The 18,860-nt window shown below is 48.2% G+C and overlaps 1 protein-coding gene across 2 annotated transcripts in view; it reads left to right on the forward strand.

Annotated features, from left to right (window-relative positions):
- The window catches only part of Glra1 (glycine receptor alpha 1), an 87,965-nt gene that overhangs the window by 23,441 nt on the left and 45,664 nt on the right, over positions 1-18,860 (forward strand). For both annotated transcript variants that reach the window (XM_075992550.1, XM_075992551.1), the window contains exons 2-3: positions 8,778-8,905; positions 16,022-16,089. In XM_075992550.1, the coding sequence (XP_075848665.1) occupies positions 8,778-8,905; positions 16,022-16,089 (196 nt within the window). The remainder of the gene's footprint in view (positions 1-8,777; positions 8,906-16,021; positions 16,090-18,860) is intronic.

Genomic DNA, 18,860 nt, shown 5'->3' on the forward strand with positions numbered 1-18,860 from the left:
GAGAGACCCTTCTCAAAAACAGAGTGGAAAGCAACTGAAGGAGAGGCCCAACATTGACCTCTAGATTCTACATGTACACACATGCACACATGAACATAGACACACAAGAAGAATCTTCCCAAGGGTCTGATTGAAAGCAGCAGGGTCAGAATTTAGGTGGGGGTTGCTTGGTTGGTTGGTTTGAGACAGAGTCTCACTCTATCACCCAGATGGCCCTCAAACAGACTTGAAGCCCCAAAGCAATCTTCCTGCCTCAGCCTCCCAAATGCTGGAATTACAGCCGTGAGCATGGGGATTTGGGGGACTTCAGACTGATTAAACCCCTAATAAAATATGATTACACAGGTAAATTAAACTTTATCCAGGATCTCAACTATCTACTATTCTTTTAACAAGTCTCTGGGGCCCCTTCCATGCACTAGGCATTCTGTTTTGTGAAAGCCATGTCCACTACCCTATGAGATTATGCTCTGACTCCTGTCTGCACAAGACCCAATTTTTCCTATTCTGAGGGGAAAGAAGGTTATAGAGTTGATCAAAGAATGAGGGCTTCCCTTACCCAAGCCTTGACACACGCACATAAAGAGGGAGGAGATGAGAATATAGAAAAGCACGAACAGGGGGCTGGAGAGATAACTCAGCAGTTAAGAGCACTGACTGCTCTTCCAGAGGACCTGCGTTCAATTCCCAGCAACCACATAGCTCACAGCCATCTGTAATGAGATCTGGTGCCCTCTTCTGGCCAGCAAGCAGACAGACAGAACACTGTATACATAATAAATAAAAAAAGCACGAACATTGTTTAGCAAGTCCCCAATGGAGGGCCACAAGCTGGACTGATCAAGTTACATACTTAAGCCTCAGTTTCCGATGTGTAAACGGACTTTTCTACAAAGTAAGATACAGTATGTTCAGAGTGCGTGTTGGTTATAATCAGTGTTTGGCTCTTGATGTTATCTGCCACCAACGGAAACTTTCTGAAAATAAGACGAAACGTGAGAGAGACGGGCACATTCTCATCGGGTGAATATACTTGATGATGTACATGATACTGTGGCCTGAGTAGACCAGGCTGGAGGATCCAAGATGCCACAAGATGCCAGGACCAGGGTGCGGAGAGCAAGGTATTTGCTTTCTGAGGTCCCTACCTGTCAAAGCCCGGCACTTGCACAACTCTGAGAGGGAGAACCTCCTTAAATTTGCTAGCCCTCTCATTGAACCCTTCTACGGCTGGCCCTGCTCTATGTGAACACTGGAAGAAACAGAGTTGGTGCACAGAAGACTGGGGAATGCTACTGTGAGCCCAGAGAGCATGACCAGAACCGGATGAATCCTGAGCTTCTTCCATGAGCACAGACTTCTCTCGATAGCAGAAGAGAATTGTATTGAAATGTTTGTGCGTCTTTCCCACATGCAGCCATGGGAAGAAGGCTGAGGCAAGGGCATCTTGTTCCCTAAGATCCCAGGGAGAGGAACTTAATGTATGTGGCTGTGGCATTCTGCTCCCTGGAACTGCTTAGCAGATCACGAAGTGAGAGTAATAAAATGTCAGGCTCTCCCCCGTCAGCTTAAGCCCCTTACCGCAATCAAATAAAATCAGAATTGCACAGCTGGCCAGGGGAAGCCAGATGTTGACCTGATGATGCAACTCAGGAGAAGCTGGGGGTGGCCAGCCATACCCTTGCTGATAACAACCTCCAAACCTACTAGGGCCAGAACCAGGGACAGAAATCAGTTCAGTCCATCAAACGAAGAACACCAGCCTGGCGCAGGCATCTCTTCCCCAGAGCTCAGCAGACAGCACCTCCCTACCATCTGCCATACCCTTCATTCAAAAGCACGGTGTGGACAGTGGCAGATGTCTGTTGGGCCTTTCTAAAAGAACACAGAGGTTTAAATGACTAAAAACCCAGACAGTGTCTGATCATCCAAATACTGCCTTCCTCTTCCAGCCTACTACAGGGGTCTGATGGTGCCATCTAAACCAGATGGCAACTTCCTCTCCTAAAAGCTATAGTGTCTCACCAGTTCTGTCCCCTGAACAATTAGAAGCCAAAAGGCAAGCTGAAGAGGTGCTTCAGTGGGTAGAGTGTTTGCATTGCAAGAATGAGGACTTGAGTTCAATCCCCAGAAGCAACATTAAAAAGTTGAGAGTAGTGATATACAACTATAATGCCAGGATAGTGGAGACAGGAAGAGCCCCAGGGCTCAATGCCTGGTCACTATAGCCTCATTAGTGAGCTCTGTGTTCACTAGTGAGAGACCCTGTCTCAAAGAACTAGTGCAGAGCAGTTGAGGATGACATCAATGCTGGACTTCCATATACACGTGGACATATGTGCACAAGCACCCACACAGACTCTATCTATCTATCTATCTATCTATCTATCTATCTATCTATCTATCTATCTATCTCTTTCTCTCTCTGGAAAACAGAAGACAAAGACTCCTCCATTTGGTGACAAAGGGCCTTTGCTTTGTGCCAGGGACTGAAGGAGACATCCATATGGGAAATTATTCTGGTTGGCAGTGGCATTTTTATTTGCTCATGCCACAAGCATACACCTGATGCATACAGTAGGTAAATATTAATAAAACAGAAGGCAGGCCAAGCTCACAGATCCATCAGCGTCTGCCTCCTAAGCGCTGGGATCAAAGATATGCACCGCCATGCCTGGCTTACGTGCCCTGATTTTCATGGAATTCAAACTTGGGGCCTCACCCTTGCAGAGTGAGCACTTCACCCACTGAGCCATCTCCCCAGCCTCCGCTTCTCTTAACTGTAGACCATAAGGACATAGACCATGGATCCATCCTTGCAACTCCAAAACTCCAACCTGTGCTGTGTTCCACCCTCATCTCTTACCCTCTTGCCACTGTTTGCCACTGTGCTCTCTCTCTCTCTCTCTCTCTCTCTCTCTCTCTCTCTCTCTCTCTCTCTCTCTCTCTCTCTCTCTCTCTCTCACACACACACACACACACACACACACACACACACAATTTTTTTTTCTGCTTCCCAAATCCTCTCTCACCTCTAGACTTTAGATAAGCTGATCCTTCTGCCCACATTCTTCCTCCCCCGAGTCTTCAAGGCAGCCCCACACCAGACTAAGAGTTTGAGTGCAAACATCATTTCCCCCATAAGCCCATTTGCCTGCCCCCACTCCCACAACTGCATGGAGCATCCAATCGCTACATCAGTGTTTCTCAACCTGTGGGTTACAACCCTCTGGGGGTCAAACTGCCCTTTCACAAGGGTCACCTTAGACCATCAGAAAACACAGATGTCACAGATATTGTGATCCATAACAGTAGCAAAATTAGAGTTATGGAAGTAGCGATGAAATAATTTTATGGTTGGGGTCACCACAACATGTATTCAAGGGTCACAGCACTGAGAAGGTTGAGGCCACTGCTCTACAATAGTCAGTCCCTTGACAGCAGCCATTAATCACCCTCAGATGCTTCTATCCTTGGGCTCTCCTCCTTTGGGTACTCTTACTGCTTCTCTTTCCTTCTCCAGTTCCCAGAATCCCCCTCAGCTACCTGGGCCTCTTGATTTCTCTCCTGTATTGCCTCTAATCCTTATCACTTTGCCTGCCCTTACCTCTAGGCCTCCTGTGCCTATAGTGAGCCAGGGAAGTGGAATGCATGGAGCATTGTGAGGACCCCCCATTCCGGCTAACCTTGGAGGCATGGTGCTACATATGATATGGTGGAAGCTGCCATGTCCTAACCAGCCCTGGCTTATCTAAAATGCAGATCCATAGTTCTTACTCCCTGTCCCTGGAGAGTGAGACTCTGGACATCAGTCCAGCCTTTCTTCCAAAACATCACCGAGAAATAAGTTGGCTCACTGAGCAGACATATTAACACTGAATGGAAAAGAACCAGAACAAGTATGTGGGCGTCCCCAAAGGAGTCAGGACCAGCTTCCACCCCAGGACCAGTTGCATGATACGGCAAACTCATAAGATGGTGCTTATCGGATTCAGGATCCTCCCAATTTATACTAAGCCACTCATTTCAGATCATGGGTACCCCAAAACCAGGACTCACGCAAAGTCCCACAGTCCCCGTGTTCTTGCATCGTCCTGCCTAAAGCTTGAGCACTGGGCCCAAGCCTTTCCATGCTGTCCTGGTTGCTCTCCGTTGCTGGGATAAACAACTGTGACCAGAATTAGTTAACTCGAGGAAAGAAATTACTTATTTGGCTTACAAAATTACAGTTCATCAGCAAGGGAAGCCAGGGCAGGAACTCAGGGCAGGAACCTGAAGGCAGGAACTGAAGCAGAAGCCATAGAGGAAGACTGCTTACCAGCTTGCTCCCCCTGATTTTCTCCGTCTGCTTTCTCATACGACCCAGGATCACATGACCAGGGGGTGGCACCACCCACAATAGCCTGGGCCCTCCCACATGAAATCATTCATTAATCAAGAAAATGACCCACACAACATGCATACAGGACAATCTGAGGGAGAAAATTCCTCAATTAAGATTCCCTTCCCTGAGGTGACTCTAGTTTGTATCAAGTTGACGAACAGATGCACATTGTATCTGCCATTCGGAGTCACAACTCAGGTTCCTTAAGACCCCTGCGGGGACACCTGCCCTGAACATAAGATGACAGATTTCCCATGCTCTGTTCAAAGATGCATCTACTACCAAAAACCTTCCATGGAACTGAGGTTCCTTCACCTTCTGGCAATTAGTATTCATCAAACCTATGTGGGGGCTGGAGAGATGGCTCAGAGTTAAGAACACTTGCTGCTCTCCAAGAGGACCCTAATTCACTTTCGAGCACCCCTGGCAGGCCATTCACAGATACCCATAACCCCAGGCCCAGAGGATTCGATGCCCTCGATGCCTTCTTCTGAATTCCATGGGTGCCTGTTCTCACAGATGCACAAACCACATACACACACACACACACACACACACACACACACACAAAATCTAAAATAAATCTTTTTTAAAAAATGAAGTAATTTGTCTTGCTTCCCAGTACTTATACGTGGCCAGGTGCCTCATTTTCAGACTCATTCAGCTTTTGTAAAGTCCCCAGAGGCAGTGACTCCAAATGCAGTGTGTTTGCTGCCTACAGATGCCCAGAGCACAGATCCACTGAAGATGAAGGAGAGGCTTAAAATAATCCTGTGCAAATTGCACTGTCCAAACAGAGGCAGAAACGGCTGAGGATTATCAGGTGCAGGGAAATGGCCACTTTGGCATCAAGACGGAGCCTTTGTTTCTGGGGAAATATTAGGAAACTTTGGAGATTTGGAGGTTGGTGTTGAGCACACACAATGAATTTTAGGTTTGTTGATTTGTTTGTTTGTTTGTTTGTGTCTTTTTAGTTTTGGAGGGAGGCAGATTTTTAATGTTTATTTTACCTGTATGTGTGTTCACGGAGGCTGGTAGAGGGCACTGTATCCCTAGGAGCTGGCGTTACAGTCGTAAGCCACCTGATGTGGGTGTTAGTGTCTAAACTTGGGTCCTCTGATAGAGCAGTAAAAGGCCCTAACTGCCGAGCCACTTCTAGCTCCATTCTTTTTTTTCCAGAAAGGATCTCACTATGTATCCCAAACTGGACCCAAACTTGGAACAATCCCGCCGCCTCAGCCTCTCAAGTCCTGAGATTGCAGGGGTATACCACCACACCCAGCTTGCATCGTTACTGAATCAGTTTTCTCAGAGACAGTCAGAGCTGAGTCTGAGTGTATCCATATGTCTCCGACACAGCTCTTCCCTATCCGTGAGGACAACCTCAGGCTGTGGACACCGGCAAGCAGCACCACGCCGGTGCCCAAAGCTTTCCCCTCTACATGTAGTTGTCGTTGTACTGGCTGATGTGGTCCTATCCTGGTCAGGTTTCATTGTCAACGTGACACAACCTAGAGTCACTCAATAGACGAGAATCTCACTTGAGGCATTGCCTCCCTCAGACTGGCCTATAAGCAAGCCTATTGGACATTTTCTAGATTAACGATTTAATGGGAGGGTCCAGCCCATGATGGGCAGTGCCACCCCTGGGCAGGCAGTCCTGGAGTGTATAAGAAAGTAAACTGAGCAAGCCATGGGGAGCAAGCCACTAAGCGGTGTTGTTTCTCCATTGCTCTCCCTCAGTTCCTGTCTCTCTCTGGGAAGGCACAGGCAGCACCAATGGGAGCTATTGCTGCATTATATGTTACAATGCATAGAAAAACAAACGTGTATAATATCTGCATCCACGGTTGTCAGCATTCACCCGTCACTATACACATTGCACCCCATTGACTACAATGGCCCTAACCTGCCATAGATACAGGTACCCTCATGTTTGCTCACACTAAGCTCTGTGACATTATCTGCTTCACATCCACACTCTAGTCTCTGCACACAGCTGTTACACACCCTCCTTTGGGATACATGGCACCCCCATCAATACATGCGGAAGCCCATCTCATCAGAGGACCCCAGCGGCACCACAACCCCCATCCAAACAATGGCAATGTTCTTCATCAGTCCGGTACAGCTCCCTGAGACCTGAATAGGGCACTCTCAAAGCCTCAGCAAGGATGTCTAGGAAATTTCAGCATGCCTTGCAAATCTCCTAAGAAACACCAGACTGTGTCTGTGTTTTTATTACTGTGTATAATAGTCTAATTATATTTTTAAATTGTTAACCCATGTATCAATATTTACGAACACTTCCTATTAGCGGGTATATTTATTTGATTAATTAATGGGTGTCTCAATCATTATTCAGTTACCACGCAATCACTGAGCACCAATTAAGTTTGAGACAGCAGGGTAGACACCTGGGAGATTAGAAAACAAATAGGTAATAAATAAAATTATGTGATCTCTGCCCTTGGATATAAACATAGATACAGCTTCAAAAACAAACTGTTGTAACTGGCAAGTGGCTCACTTGGTAAAGGCACCTGCTGTCAAGTGTATTGGCCTGAGTTCGATCCCCAGGACCCACGTGTCAGACAAAAAAAAAATTATTCCTCTGAGCTTTCCTCTGATCAACATGCATGTGCACAAAAAGGAAAGAAAGAAGAAAGAGGGGGGGGGAGAAAGAGGGAGGGAGGGAGGGAGGGAGGAAGGAAGGAAGGAAGGAAGGAAGGAAGGAAGAAAGGAAGAAAGGAAGAAAGGAAGAAAGGAAGGAAGGAAGGGGAAGAGAGAAAGAGAGAGAAATGAAGAAAGAAAGAGAGAAAGAAAGAAAGAGAGAGAGAGAGAGAGAGAGAGAGAGAGAGAAAGGAAGGAAGAGAGAAAGACAGGCAGATGAAAGAAAGAAAGAGAGAGAGAGAGAGGAAGAAAGGAAGAAAGAAAGAGAGAGAAAGACAGACAAAAGAAAGAAGGAAGGAAGGAAGGAAGGAAGGAAGGAAAGAAAGAAAGAAAGAAAGAAAGAAAGAAAGAAAGAAAGAAAGAAAAGAAAAGAAAAGAGAAAGACCTTCTCTGGGGTCAGTCCCCAGCAATGAAGACAAAGGTTCAAGAAAGAAGGCAAAGAACAAGTCCAGTTCAATATGGACCCTAGGGGGACCCAAGGCACACACGCCTTTTTCTGCTTCTGTGCTCCCTCCATCTTTGAAGACCCACAAGCCTCTGCCAGGGCAGCACACGGGTCTCTCCATCTGAGCGTAGCTGTAGACTTCAGGCCTCTTAGGGACCCAAAGCCTGAAAACCCACGTGACTGCTCTTCAACCCTTATGCCTCCAACCATGACTCGTGTTGAAATCTGGGCACGTTGGGACCTTGTTTAGGTGTGACTAACCTGCCTTGTTAGGGAAAAGAGGCCTGACAGAAATACCTTGGAACGTCACCAGACACTATTTCCAACCTCCCTACTCCTGGTCCCAAGGATTAACTGATCAACTCTGGAACCTGTGTCGCACCTTCCACTACTCTGCCTCAACTCTGCCCACCCCACCCCCTACCCCCACTTTTTGTAAGCAGTGATGTGAGTTATTGAAGACATTTTGGTATAGACTTTATGCACAGGTTTAAAAAGAAAAAGAAGCACTCAAAAAGAAAGACACCCGTGAGCGTGGATGTGGGCTTCTCAAGGAAGTCACATTTGGGGAGGGGGGGTGCGTAGTGTTTGCTATGTAGCACAGGATGGCTTCAAACTTACAGCAATCCTCTTGCCTCAGCCTCTGGAGCGCTGGGGTTACAGGCACGCACCACCTCCAGTTTCTAAGGGTGGATTTCTAAAATACTTGTAATGTAAGCATCCCTGGGCATAAGGGTATATGCCTGGGAAAGGCCAGCGGGTTGAACTTGTATTTCCAAATGCATTTGACTGTAGCAGCTTTTATTTACCTATTTGTTCATTTTTACAATAGCTGATTCTGAGAACTTGAAAGGAAGTGGTTATCTCTGAGGTCCTTTAACTGCCCACACACCTGTGAGAGGGCAGGTACCTCTACACACACAAGCAGAGCTGAGTCAGCCAGTCTGACCCCTCACTCTTCTCCTCAAGGGAGACCCAGATCCAACCCCTCAGCCTCCTCTCCCAAGGAGACCCAGCAGCCACTGAGATGACTCATGATCACAGACACTGAGAGGAGTCATAGACTTCTCAACCTGTCAGACACTGGCTATCTGCCAGGCTCCAGGCTGGCTTCCACTGAGGCTGCATAAACTGTGTGGCCTGAGCCTTCTGCCTTAATGACCAGCTCAAGCTCAGAGCACTCCGGGGGTCTTACATCGCTGAGCAAGACTGGGATCTGATCAGAGCGTGGAGAAGAACCACCATCAACCTTGTGTTCTCTCTCTCTCTCCTTAGCCTTGCTGCTTCCAAGGAGGCCGAAGCTGCCCGCTCTGCACCCAAGCCTATGTCACCCTCGGACTTCCTAGATAAGCTCATGGGGAGGACTTCTGGGTATGATGCTAGGATCAGGCCCAACTTTAAAGGTAGGAAAACCTTCCTTTCAGAATCACAGGAAAAGTTCTCCCATGATACACACTTGCTGCGACACCTCATTCCCACCCCACCCCACCCCCGCCCACACTTCCTTCTCCACCCAAGGTAGACATTGCTAATCGATGCAATCTCTTTTCCCAACAAGCTCAGACAGAGCCTCAGAGAATTCAGCTCAATAGTACCTCTGGTTTCTGGAAGTCAGTAAGTGAACGAAGGTCTATTTTACTGTGTCTAGTGTCACAGACGGTAAAACAAAGAAAGTGGGTGAAGTTTCGGCTGAAGCACGGGCTTCCTCTGTGAGCTGGGTCGAGCCCCTCCCTTCATCTGAGCCTCAAGTTTCACATCTCTGCATGGCCACCCGGCTCTGCATGCAGCCATTCCCATGACTCTTGGGGTTTTAGGTTTCCACCAGGAATCCTGAGAAGAAGACACGGATGAGGAGCAGGCCCATCTAGGCCTTGACCCAAGGAGCTCCCCTTCTGTTTGTTCTAGAAGAGGCCCTCCTACTCAAACCCACCTGCAGAAGACTCCCACAGACTAACGGACATTTCTGCAGTTTCCTCGTGTAAATGAGACTCACCCACCCTTCTCCTCTTTGTTCGGTCTGGGATGGAAGCCCATGGTATGGGGTTGCCCACATTCAGGATGGGTCTTCCCAGACAAAGGTCAGACACCCCAGGTAGAGACCATGGAGAAAAAGCCACAGGCCCCTGTGGATGAAGAAGGCTCCCCTTACCTCCAGTCTGTAGGTCCCCTGTGGGAATGAGGGCCCCATTTGGCCAGATGAGCCAATGCTCCAAGAAGACCCAAACTGAACCCTACATGAAATTCTTAATTCCTGGATCATGTAAATTCAAATGAAATATTCAGGGTTCATTGCTGCCAAATGCTGGTCCAGGCAGTTGGACAAAGTTCTCTGCATTTGTGGTCCCACTGGGACCTTAGTACCAATAACAAGAGGAGATCAGGGCTCTGTGTTCTCTGGTGCCTTTGAATGTTCTGTCTTGATGGACTTGAATCTTGCAGACATGGCTTTAAGAACCTCTTGAGAGCCTGTGCACCCAGAACTTCCACACAGAACCCTGTAAAAATCTGATCCCAAGAACCAACAGCCATAGGATCGTTCTTCATTCCAGGTGTTTCTCCTAGTCACTCCCGTGGCTCAAGTCCAAGGGCAGAGACAGATTTGACAGCTGGGAGCAGCTATCTACCGCCTGCCTATATTGCTTGCACATGCATCCATTCCATTCTCCACACTCCCCTCTCTGACTGCTTTGCCCACAGTCTCGGCAGACAGAAAGTGGCTGGGGTGTTGTACGCAGCCCCCTCCCTTCCAGCCTTGTTTCCCCACCGGCTCCTTCACTGGTCCACAACCGCCCTTCCATCATCGTTAGCACAGCCTTGTTTCTTGGGGTTTCTGGTGCTGTGATTAAACACTAGAAGCAAAAACCTCTGGGGGAAGAGAAATTTGGTTTAGCCCATACTTGCACATCACATCCATCACTGAGGGCAGTGGGGCAGGAACTCCAGGATGGAACCTGGAGACAGAAACTGATGCCGAGGCCGTGGAGGAGTGCTTCTTACTGGCTTGCTCAGTTTGCTTTCTTATACACCCCAGGCCTACCTTCCTAAGGGGTGGCATCGTTCACAGTGGGCTGGGCCTACCTACACCAATGACTACTGAGGACAGTACACCACAGGCCAATCCTGTGGGGCATTTTCTCAACTGAGGTTACAAAACATCTCTAGCTTGCGTCAAGTTGACATAAAACTAGCCAGCACACCTTGGTTCTCCTAGGACCAGGACACTTGGTAGTACAGCTGGCTGGAGTAGTTCCCCAAATTAAAATCTCAAGAGTCTGGAGGGGCAACAGGCAGATATACTGCAAGGGTGGAACAAGATGAAGGAAAATATAGAAAACTTAGAGGCTAGAGAGACGGTTCCGTGAGCTAAAAGTACCCACAGTTCAGATCTCTGACACTGATGTAAAAGCCAGGCATGGCCACACAATGACTGTAACACTAATACTGCAAAAGCAAACACAGGCAGATTGCTGGCCTCCAGGCACCCAGTTGATGAGATCTGGGTTCCATGAGAGACCCTGTCTCCAAAGATAAGGTTTAGAGCAACAGTCAGAGACACCCAACCTCCTCCTCCCCCTTCTCTCTTCTCTTTATCCAAATAAATAAATAAGTAAAATATAGAAAACCCGAGTCCCTTGCAAGGTCCACTCCTCCTCAGTTCCTGCCCAGGGCATCCAGGAAGAAGTGAAAACTGCATCGTTAGTCAGGTCCTCCAAGACAGGATTTAAGTCTGAGGGTCTATGTCAAAAATTTCCAAAACTGATACTAAATAACAGCTTTTGAGACTAGCATTGGCTAAGCCAAACCCATTCCGGCAGAGGACAGTAGGGACCTTAGCCACCAGGCTGCACCAATTGCCCTAGTTAGCCGGGGTTTTTTTGTTTTTTTTTTTTGTTTGTTTGTTTGTTTTTTAGAAATTTAGTCCACAACGCCCTCTGGTGGACTCTTTTGGAACTTCACCATATCACGGTCCAAGTTTTTCTTTTTATTTAGCGTCATACTGTACAGATGCTCCAAACAGTTACCTCCAAGGTTCAAGGGCTATTCTTTGTGCATGCCACCGTACTTCACACACAGAAAGCCCTCAATAAGCTTGTGTAGCCCAATCAAAAAGTCAAGATCCTCCTGCCTCAGCATCCTGAGTGAGGAGATTAGAGCATGCGCACCTCTGTGCCCCTCTGAAAATCTTACTTAGAACACTCGAGTCCCATATCTACAGGACTACATAATCTCTTAGAAGTCTTCCTACTCCCAAATGGCTCCCCCTTCAGCCTATGCCTGGCTAGAAGCCAGGTCACCTCCCGTGCAGCTCCCAGACAGGAGCTAGGAGTAGGACTTTGCTCCTCCCCCTTAAGACGAAAGCAGTACCGGAAGCCTACTATACCAGGCCTTCTCTCCTTATCCAGCTTCAGACTCGTATAAGACTCCCCAAAGGCCAGGAAAACCCCAGGATTCCTAAAAACGACCATGCAGCTCAGACTCCAAAGGCTCCCTACACACGCACTCACACGCACGCACATACGCATGCACGCACACAGTTTGAAATCTCAGCAGTTATCCCTCAGTAGCTTACCTGTACAACATGAGCAACCCGCTTCTGGCCAGCCTAAAGTCCGAGGTGGCCAAGAACTACAGACACTTGGTCTGCGGAGCACGAAGTCGATTCATACGCTAATACGGAAGTAAGTAGCACTAACACTACTCATTAAGCCTACATTCCCCTCCTACCTCTTCGCCCCTCCTCCCCGCGAGAGATTCCTTCCTGGACCTAAGCGCCTGACTTATCCAAAGAGGGATGCTAGAAGGACCAGGCACTGCCAGCTCTTCTGAGGGTTTACTTTAGCTAAGCCTCTGTGTGCTGCAGTGGCTTCCGAGATCAGGGGCATAGCCCAATGCAAACACATACACAAAAGCAAAATTAAACTTTAATATTTAATGAAATATATACATTATCCTGCTGCCAACGGCAACCGGATTGTGATTTTCTCAAGATAATTTAATTTCGGGTTTATATCCATGAGCCACGCCTCTCCACGGGGTCCTTTGGGCTGGTGCCCTCTCACACTCATGCATCAGCCTCTCATTGATATGGAAGACACAGTGCCGGATGCGCGCAGCCCTGTGCGCGCATCACCTCGAGGCATGAGCGGTAACTCTTTGGGGCATCTAAATGAAACGAGGCTAAATCAAAAGAAAAACCTGGATCTGGGGCTAAATGAATGAGGGGAATAGGCGCCTGTTTATGTGACCCCAACAAAGCAGTGGTTCTCAGCCAGCACAGGCAAACAATGCTTTTAATACGCACCGTTAGCCGGTGGCGAGGGCTCTGGGTTATGAATGGGAGATGCCATCCTTCTGAGCAACCCCCAAGCCTAACTATACATGCGGATCACCCAGGTGGCTTGTTAGACAATCGGCCTTGTGCTGAGGGTCACTGCTAAGGGTTGAGCCAAGGGCCCTGCGATTTTTGTTCTGTTTTGGTTTGGTTTTGATGTCTTGAGGCAGGAGACTCGCTCTGGAGCCCATGCTGACCTCGGTCTTCAGGCCTTCCTATATCAGCCTCTTGGGTGTTAAGACTACAGGTGTGGGTCACCACAACTCAGGGCTCTGCGACTGAAATTTTGCAGATGGCCTCAGCCACACACAAGTCTGGTAAAGGGATGGAAAGTACCCCAGCCCCACTAGCTCATAATCCAGACTATAGGCTAGCTTCCCTGAGAGGGTGCCAAACCGTTAGCGCTAAGACAGGCCGCCCAGCTTCCCTCACCAGTTTCTGCATCACTCGGGATGTCCCTCTTTCTTACCACCCTCCTCTCATCCTTTAACTATCTGTCCCTCACATACGACATTCTCTGGAAACCTCTCCCCACCCTACCTTTTCTGGTTCATCTGGAAAGAAATGCAAATGTCCCAGGAGAGCAGGGGCAGACTGACTTTCTAGAAGTGAGGGTGGGGGCAGCTCAGTGGAGTTCTTGCCTAGAATAGGCTAGGTCCTGAGTTCCATCCTCAGCACTGAGTATCAGGGGAAAGGAGAAGAAGGAAAGCAAAGGCCCTTTGATGAGACATACTTCACCCACCCACTGCCTTACCTTAACCCCTTGTATCCCTAAAAGTTCTTGACACTCCCTGAGCCCTCAAAAGTGGATATTTGAGATAGAGATTTCCTTAATATTCCTCTAGATCAGCTTTGAATAAATTTGCTTCCGAAAAAGGAAGGAAAAGGATGAGGAGGAAGAGGATAATGATGATGGTAACTAATAATTATAACAATAACAATAATAATAATGCCCAGCCTTCCTTCCAAACTGTTATGGAGGACTGAGATTCAGAAAATGGAAGTCTTTCCTGTGCCTCAAGAGCAGGGGAGGCTGGGTACCCCAGAGGTTGACCCTCACTGCCTTGAAGGGTGACCTGGATTCTCAGCCCAAGAGAAAACTTCCTCCTAGCCATCAAGCCTTCCGAGAGAAAGAGAATCTTAACTACATTGTGTGTGGAAGCTGTAGGCTACCTTTTGAAGACAGACACCAGAGAACATAAAGCTATTATTTCCCTCTTCTTTCCACACTCAGAAAGCTTCCGTTCAAGTCCTGGCTCCGCTGCCTTCTACCTAGTGAGCCCAGATGAGTGCCTAAAACCCCCTGTGCTCCTTTGACAAGCGGGGACATGATAGAACACACCTAGAAACCCCAGCCCTCAAAAGGCTGAGGCAGAGGATCACTGTGGTTCCCTACCAGCCTGGGCTATGGGACAAGACCTGTGCCATAAAGAGGGCGAGGAAAGCTGGGCAAATAACGAAACTGGTAAAGTACTTACCTTGCAAGCCTGAGGACCCGAGTGCACCCCCCAGCACCCAGGTGAAAACCAGTCCCATCATTCTAGTGCTAGGAGGTAGACACAAGCGGGTCCTCGGAGCTTGATGGCCAGCTAGCCCGGCCTGCTGTGGTGGTTTGAACGGGAAATGCCCCCCGTTGGCTTCGACACAGTTGGTGGTGCTGTTTGGAGCGGTGTAGGAGGTTGAGCCTTGCTGGAGGAAGTGTGCCCTAGGAGATGACTTTAAGAGCGTGCAGCCTTGACCTACTTCCAGCTCTTTCTCTCTCACTCTCTCCCCTCTCTCTGTTTCATGCTTGAGGTTAAAAGATGTAATCTCTTGGCTTTCTGTTCCTGTTTCCATGCTGCCATGTTTGCCCCTGATGCCATGTCCCCCTGCCATGCTGAACTCTTACCCGACTGGAACCACGAGCCTGAATAAGCTCTTCCGGTCCAAAGTTGCTTTTGATCATGGTGTTTTATCAAAGCAACAGAAAAGTAGCAAAAAACAAAACAAAACAACAAAAAAAAACAGTGAGGTAGCCTATCTCCAAAATCAAGGTGGGGTGATACCCAAGGAATAACGACCAAAGTTGCCATCTGACCTCTGCCGGTGCATGCATGTGCATGCACGCACAGACACACACACAGACACACACACACACACACACACACGCACTGATTCTGCCCCTGGCCACATGACCCTGCTTCTTCTTCCCTCTCAACCTGCTTCCTGTGGTATAACTGTTAAGAATTAGAAAAATCAAAACTGCAACCCCGGCTCCACTATTCTCTAGCAGTGTGGCCATCGATGAATAATTTGGCCTCCCTGACCCTCGGTTTCCTACTCTGCCCAGGGCGGGTGACAACCAGCCTTCTCACGGAGCTGTTGGGAGAACATGGTGAGATCATGACAGTCAAGGTCTCGCTGAAGCAGCTCAGGAGCTGGTATCTGCTGCCATTCACAGTGCGACATGAAGGATCCCAGCTTCAGCCAGGAAAAGTTCGCCCCCCCCCCCCCAGAAACAAGTACCAAGGCAGTGGCGTTCCTTCCCTTCCCTTTTTTTCTGGACATGGCAAAGCTAAAGAAAAAAATTGTCCACAAAGTATTTTGGGGGGGGGGCTTTTTTAAATTGATTTTTATTGAGCTCTACATTTTCCTCTGCCTCTCTCCTCCCCTTCAACCCTCTCCCGAGGTCCCCATGCCCCCAATTTACTCAGAAGATCTTGCCTTTTTTATACTTCCCGTCCACAAAGTATTTAACAAAGGCTTGTGGACTGTCCATCAGGCTCCCTCCAGATCCCTCACCTGCTAATTCCCATCATTGCCCCTTCATTCTCAGTTCACAAGTTCAAGGCAAAGAACTTGCTGTTCCTTGCGATTCCTGAGATGTTGTAGCCATAAATATATCTCAGACACAAATAAGAAGGCACCGGTGGGGCCCGGGGAAGGGCTTTCAGCCATATGGCAGGATGATGAATCACCCTTTGTTAATGAATGTGCAGCTTGGCTCAGCCTCCTGTGAGATGTACCTGCCCCTTACCTGGAAGCTGGGGAGTCTAGTCTGGCAGGGATGCTAAATGCCAGCTGGGGAGCCCAGGCACTTAGGGGCGGGGCAGATAGCAAGCAGGGGGCTCCCTGGCACTGTAGGGAGGTCTACCCTTGAAGCCAGTTTCTCTGCAGCCTGTCAGTGGGACTCTCTCTTGATTGGCAGGTCCCCCTGTGAACGTGAGCTGCAACATCTTCATCAACAGCTTTGGCTCCATTGCTGAGACAACCATGGTGAGTACGTTATGGCATCCGCTGTCTCTGCGGTAGGTGTCTCTGTCCTGGGGAGGCTGCTCCTCCACACTGAGTTTCCCCCAAGAAAGCACAGAATTGGGTGTTTTTGTTGAGTCTCCTGTAGGTTTGAATTGTTGTGGTTTTTTGTTTTTTTTCTGTCCAATCCAATGCTTTGGGTTAAGGTTTAACATCTGAAGAGGTCTAAATGGCTAACAAAGTTAGCACAGGACAAACCTTCCTAATTATAAGAGCAAAATCATAGAGTGTAATAGGGGAGAATTATGATTAAAGTCCATCGTATCTGTGAGTAAGACAATGTAATAATGGAGGCTGTGTATGGTGGAGCATGTCTACAATCCCAGGCTCACGGAGCAAAGGCGGGAGGATCTCTATGAATTTGAGTCTATAGTGTGAGTTCCAGGCTACCCACACCCTGTCTCAAAATAACAGCAACAAAAATTACACAAAGTATTTAAAAAAATTAAGCAACAAGGGCTGGAGAGATGGCTCAGTGGTTAAGAGCATTGCCTGCTCTTCCAAAGGTCCTGAGTTCAATTCCCGGCAACCACATGGTGGCTCACAACCATCTGTAGTGGGGTCTGGTGCCCTCTTCTGGCCTGTAGACATACACACAGACAGAATATTGTATACATAATAAATAAACAAATATTTTTTTAAAAGTAAAACAACAAGGCTGAGGAGGTGGATAGGTCAGTGAAGAAGACCAGAGTTTAATCCCCCAGAATCTACTTTTTTAAAAAAACACAGTGTTGCTGCATGAACTTCTAACCCCAGCACTGGCAAGGGTGAGATGGAGACAGGAAGGTCCCTGGGACTGACGGCAAACCAGACTAGCCTAAGGGGGAGCCCCAGGTTCCTGCGAAAGGCTGTCTAAAGAATAAAATGGATGGCATCTAAGGAACAACACCAGGGTTAACTCTGGTCTACACACACACACACACACACACACACACACACATATACACCCACAAGAACATGCACACACATACACGCAAACACATGTATACATGCACACATGTACACACACATCAAACAACAGGGTAAGTGTGTCTAGATTAAAAGATAATATTTGACTGTGGAAGTGTACACCCGTAATGACAGCAGGCTGTGATCCTCAAAAAACTGAGGCAGGGGGATAATGACTTAAAGGCCAGTCTGGGCTACATAATAAGACCCAGTCTCAAAAATAAATCAATGAAAGGGAAAACCTGCTAATGGCTTTCAAACCTACCCAGAGAATGGAGGAGCACGCTGGTTGTAGATGCTGAAAGGGTGAGCTGGGCCAGCTGGGTTATTTGTTCTCTGTTGAATATGCTTCTAAGATTCTATAGTAAAAGGGGGGCACAAGGCAAAGACTGGTGAATGTTAATAGTGGTCATCTCTGACTCATAGACTCACGGGTAATTTTATTTTATCTTATTCTGTCAGCATGGCTCCATCTTTCACATCTCTGTGAGAAGTAGATATGACATTAGGAATTCCAAACGTATGAAACGACAGTTTGGAAGTTTCTCTTAATCACTCAGAACAACACAATAAACCACTTCTGCTCGTAGGGAGGGGGTGATCTAGCTTGTAAGAAAAAAAACAAAAGGCAGCCTGGAGTCAACTTGTGAGCAGAGTAAGATTCAGCTCCCCCAACATTCAGACCTTGTGTCTCCAACACACCGCAACCTCATGTCCCCAGCACACCGCCACCTCAGGTCCCCAACACACCACCACCTCGTGTCCCCAACACACCGCCACCTCATGTCCCCAACACACCGCCACCTCAGGTCCCCAACACACCGCCACCTTGTGTCCCCAACACACCACCACCTCACGTCCCCAACACAGCACCACCTCAGGTCCCCAACACACCACCACCTCACGTCCCCAACACACCGCCACCTCGTGTCCCCAACACACCACCACCTCACGTCCCCAACACAGCACCACCTCAGGTTCCCAACACACCACCACCTCACGTCCCCAACACACCGCCACCTCAGGTCCCCAACACACCACCACCTCAGGTTCCCAACACACCACCACCTCACGTCCCCAACACACCACCACCTCACGTCCCCAACACAGCACCACCTCAGGTTCCCAACACACCACCACCTCACGTCCCCAACACACCGCCACCTCATGTCCCCAACACAGCACCACCTCAGATTCCCAACACACCACCAATCTCGTGTCCCCAACACACCGCCACCTCATGTCCCCAACACACCACCACCTCAGGTTCCCAACACACCACCACCTCGTGCCCCCAACACACCACCACCTCACGTCCCCAACACACCACCAATCTCGTGTCCCCAACACACCGCCACCTCATGTCCCCAACACACTGCCACCTTGTGTCCCCAACACAGCACCACCTCATGTCCCCAACACACCACCATCCACCTCTGCATCTTCTCTGCCAAAGTTTCTTAAATTTTTTTCTATGTAGAACCCTTGTATCCAATAAATTTTTTCACGATAAGTATAGAAAATAAACACACAAATTAAATATTTACTGTTAATCATACAGAAATTCATCTTAAGATAATTATTTAATATGTATGCAATTTTGTCATTTATTAAAGACAAAAAATGTTGCTGGGCAGTGGTGGCACACACCTTTAATCCCAGCACTCAGGAGGCAGAGGCAGGCGGATCTCTGTGAGTTTGAGACCAACCTGGTCTATAAGAGCTAGTTCCAGGACAGGCTCCAAAGCTACAGAGAAACCCTGTCTCGAAAAACCAAAAAAAAA

This window comes from Microtus pennsylvanicus, chromosome 11 (genome assembly GCF_037038515.1).
Source record: "Microtus pennsylvanicus isolate mMicPen1 chromosome 11, mMicPen1.hap1, whole genome shotgun sequence".
Taxonomy (NCBI): domain Eukaryota; kingdom Metazoa; phylum Chordata; class Mammalia; order Rodentia; family Cricetidae; genus Microtus; species Microtus pennsylvanicus.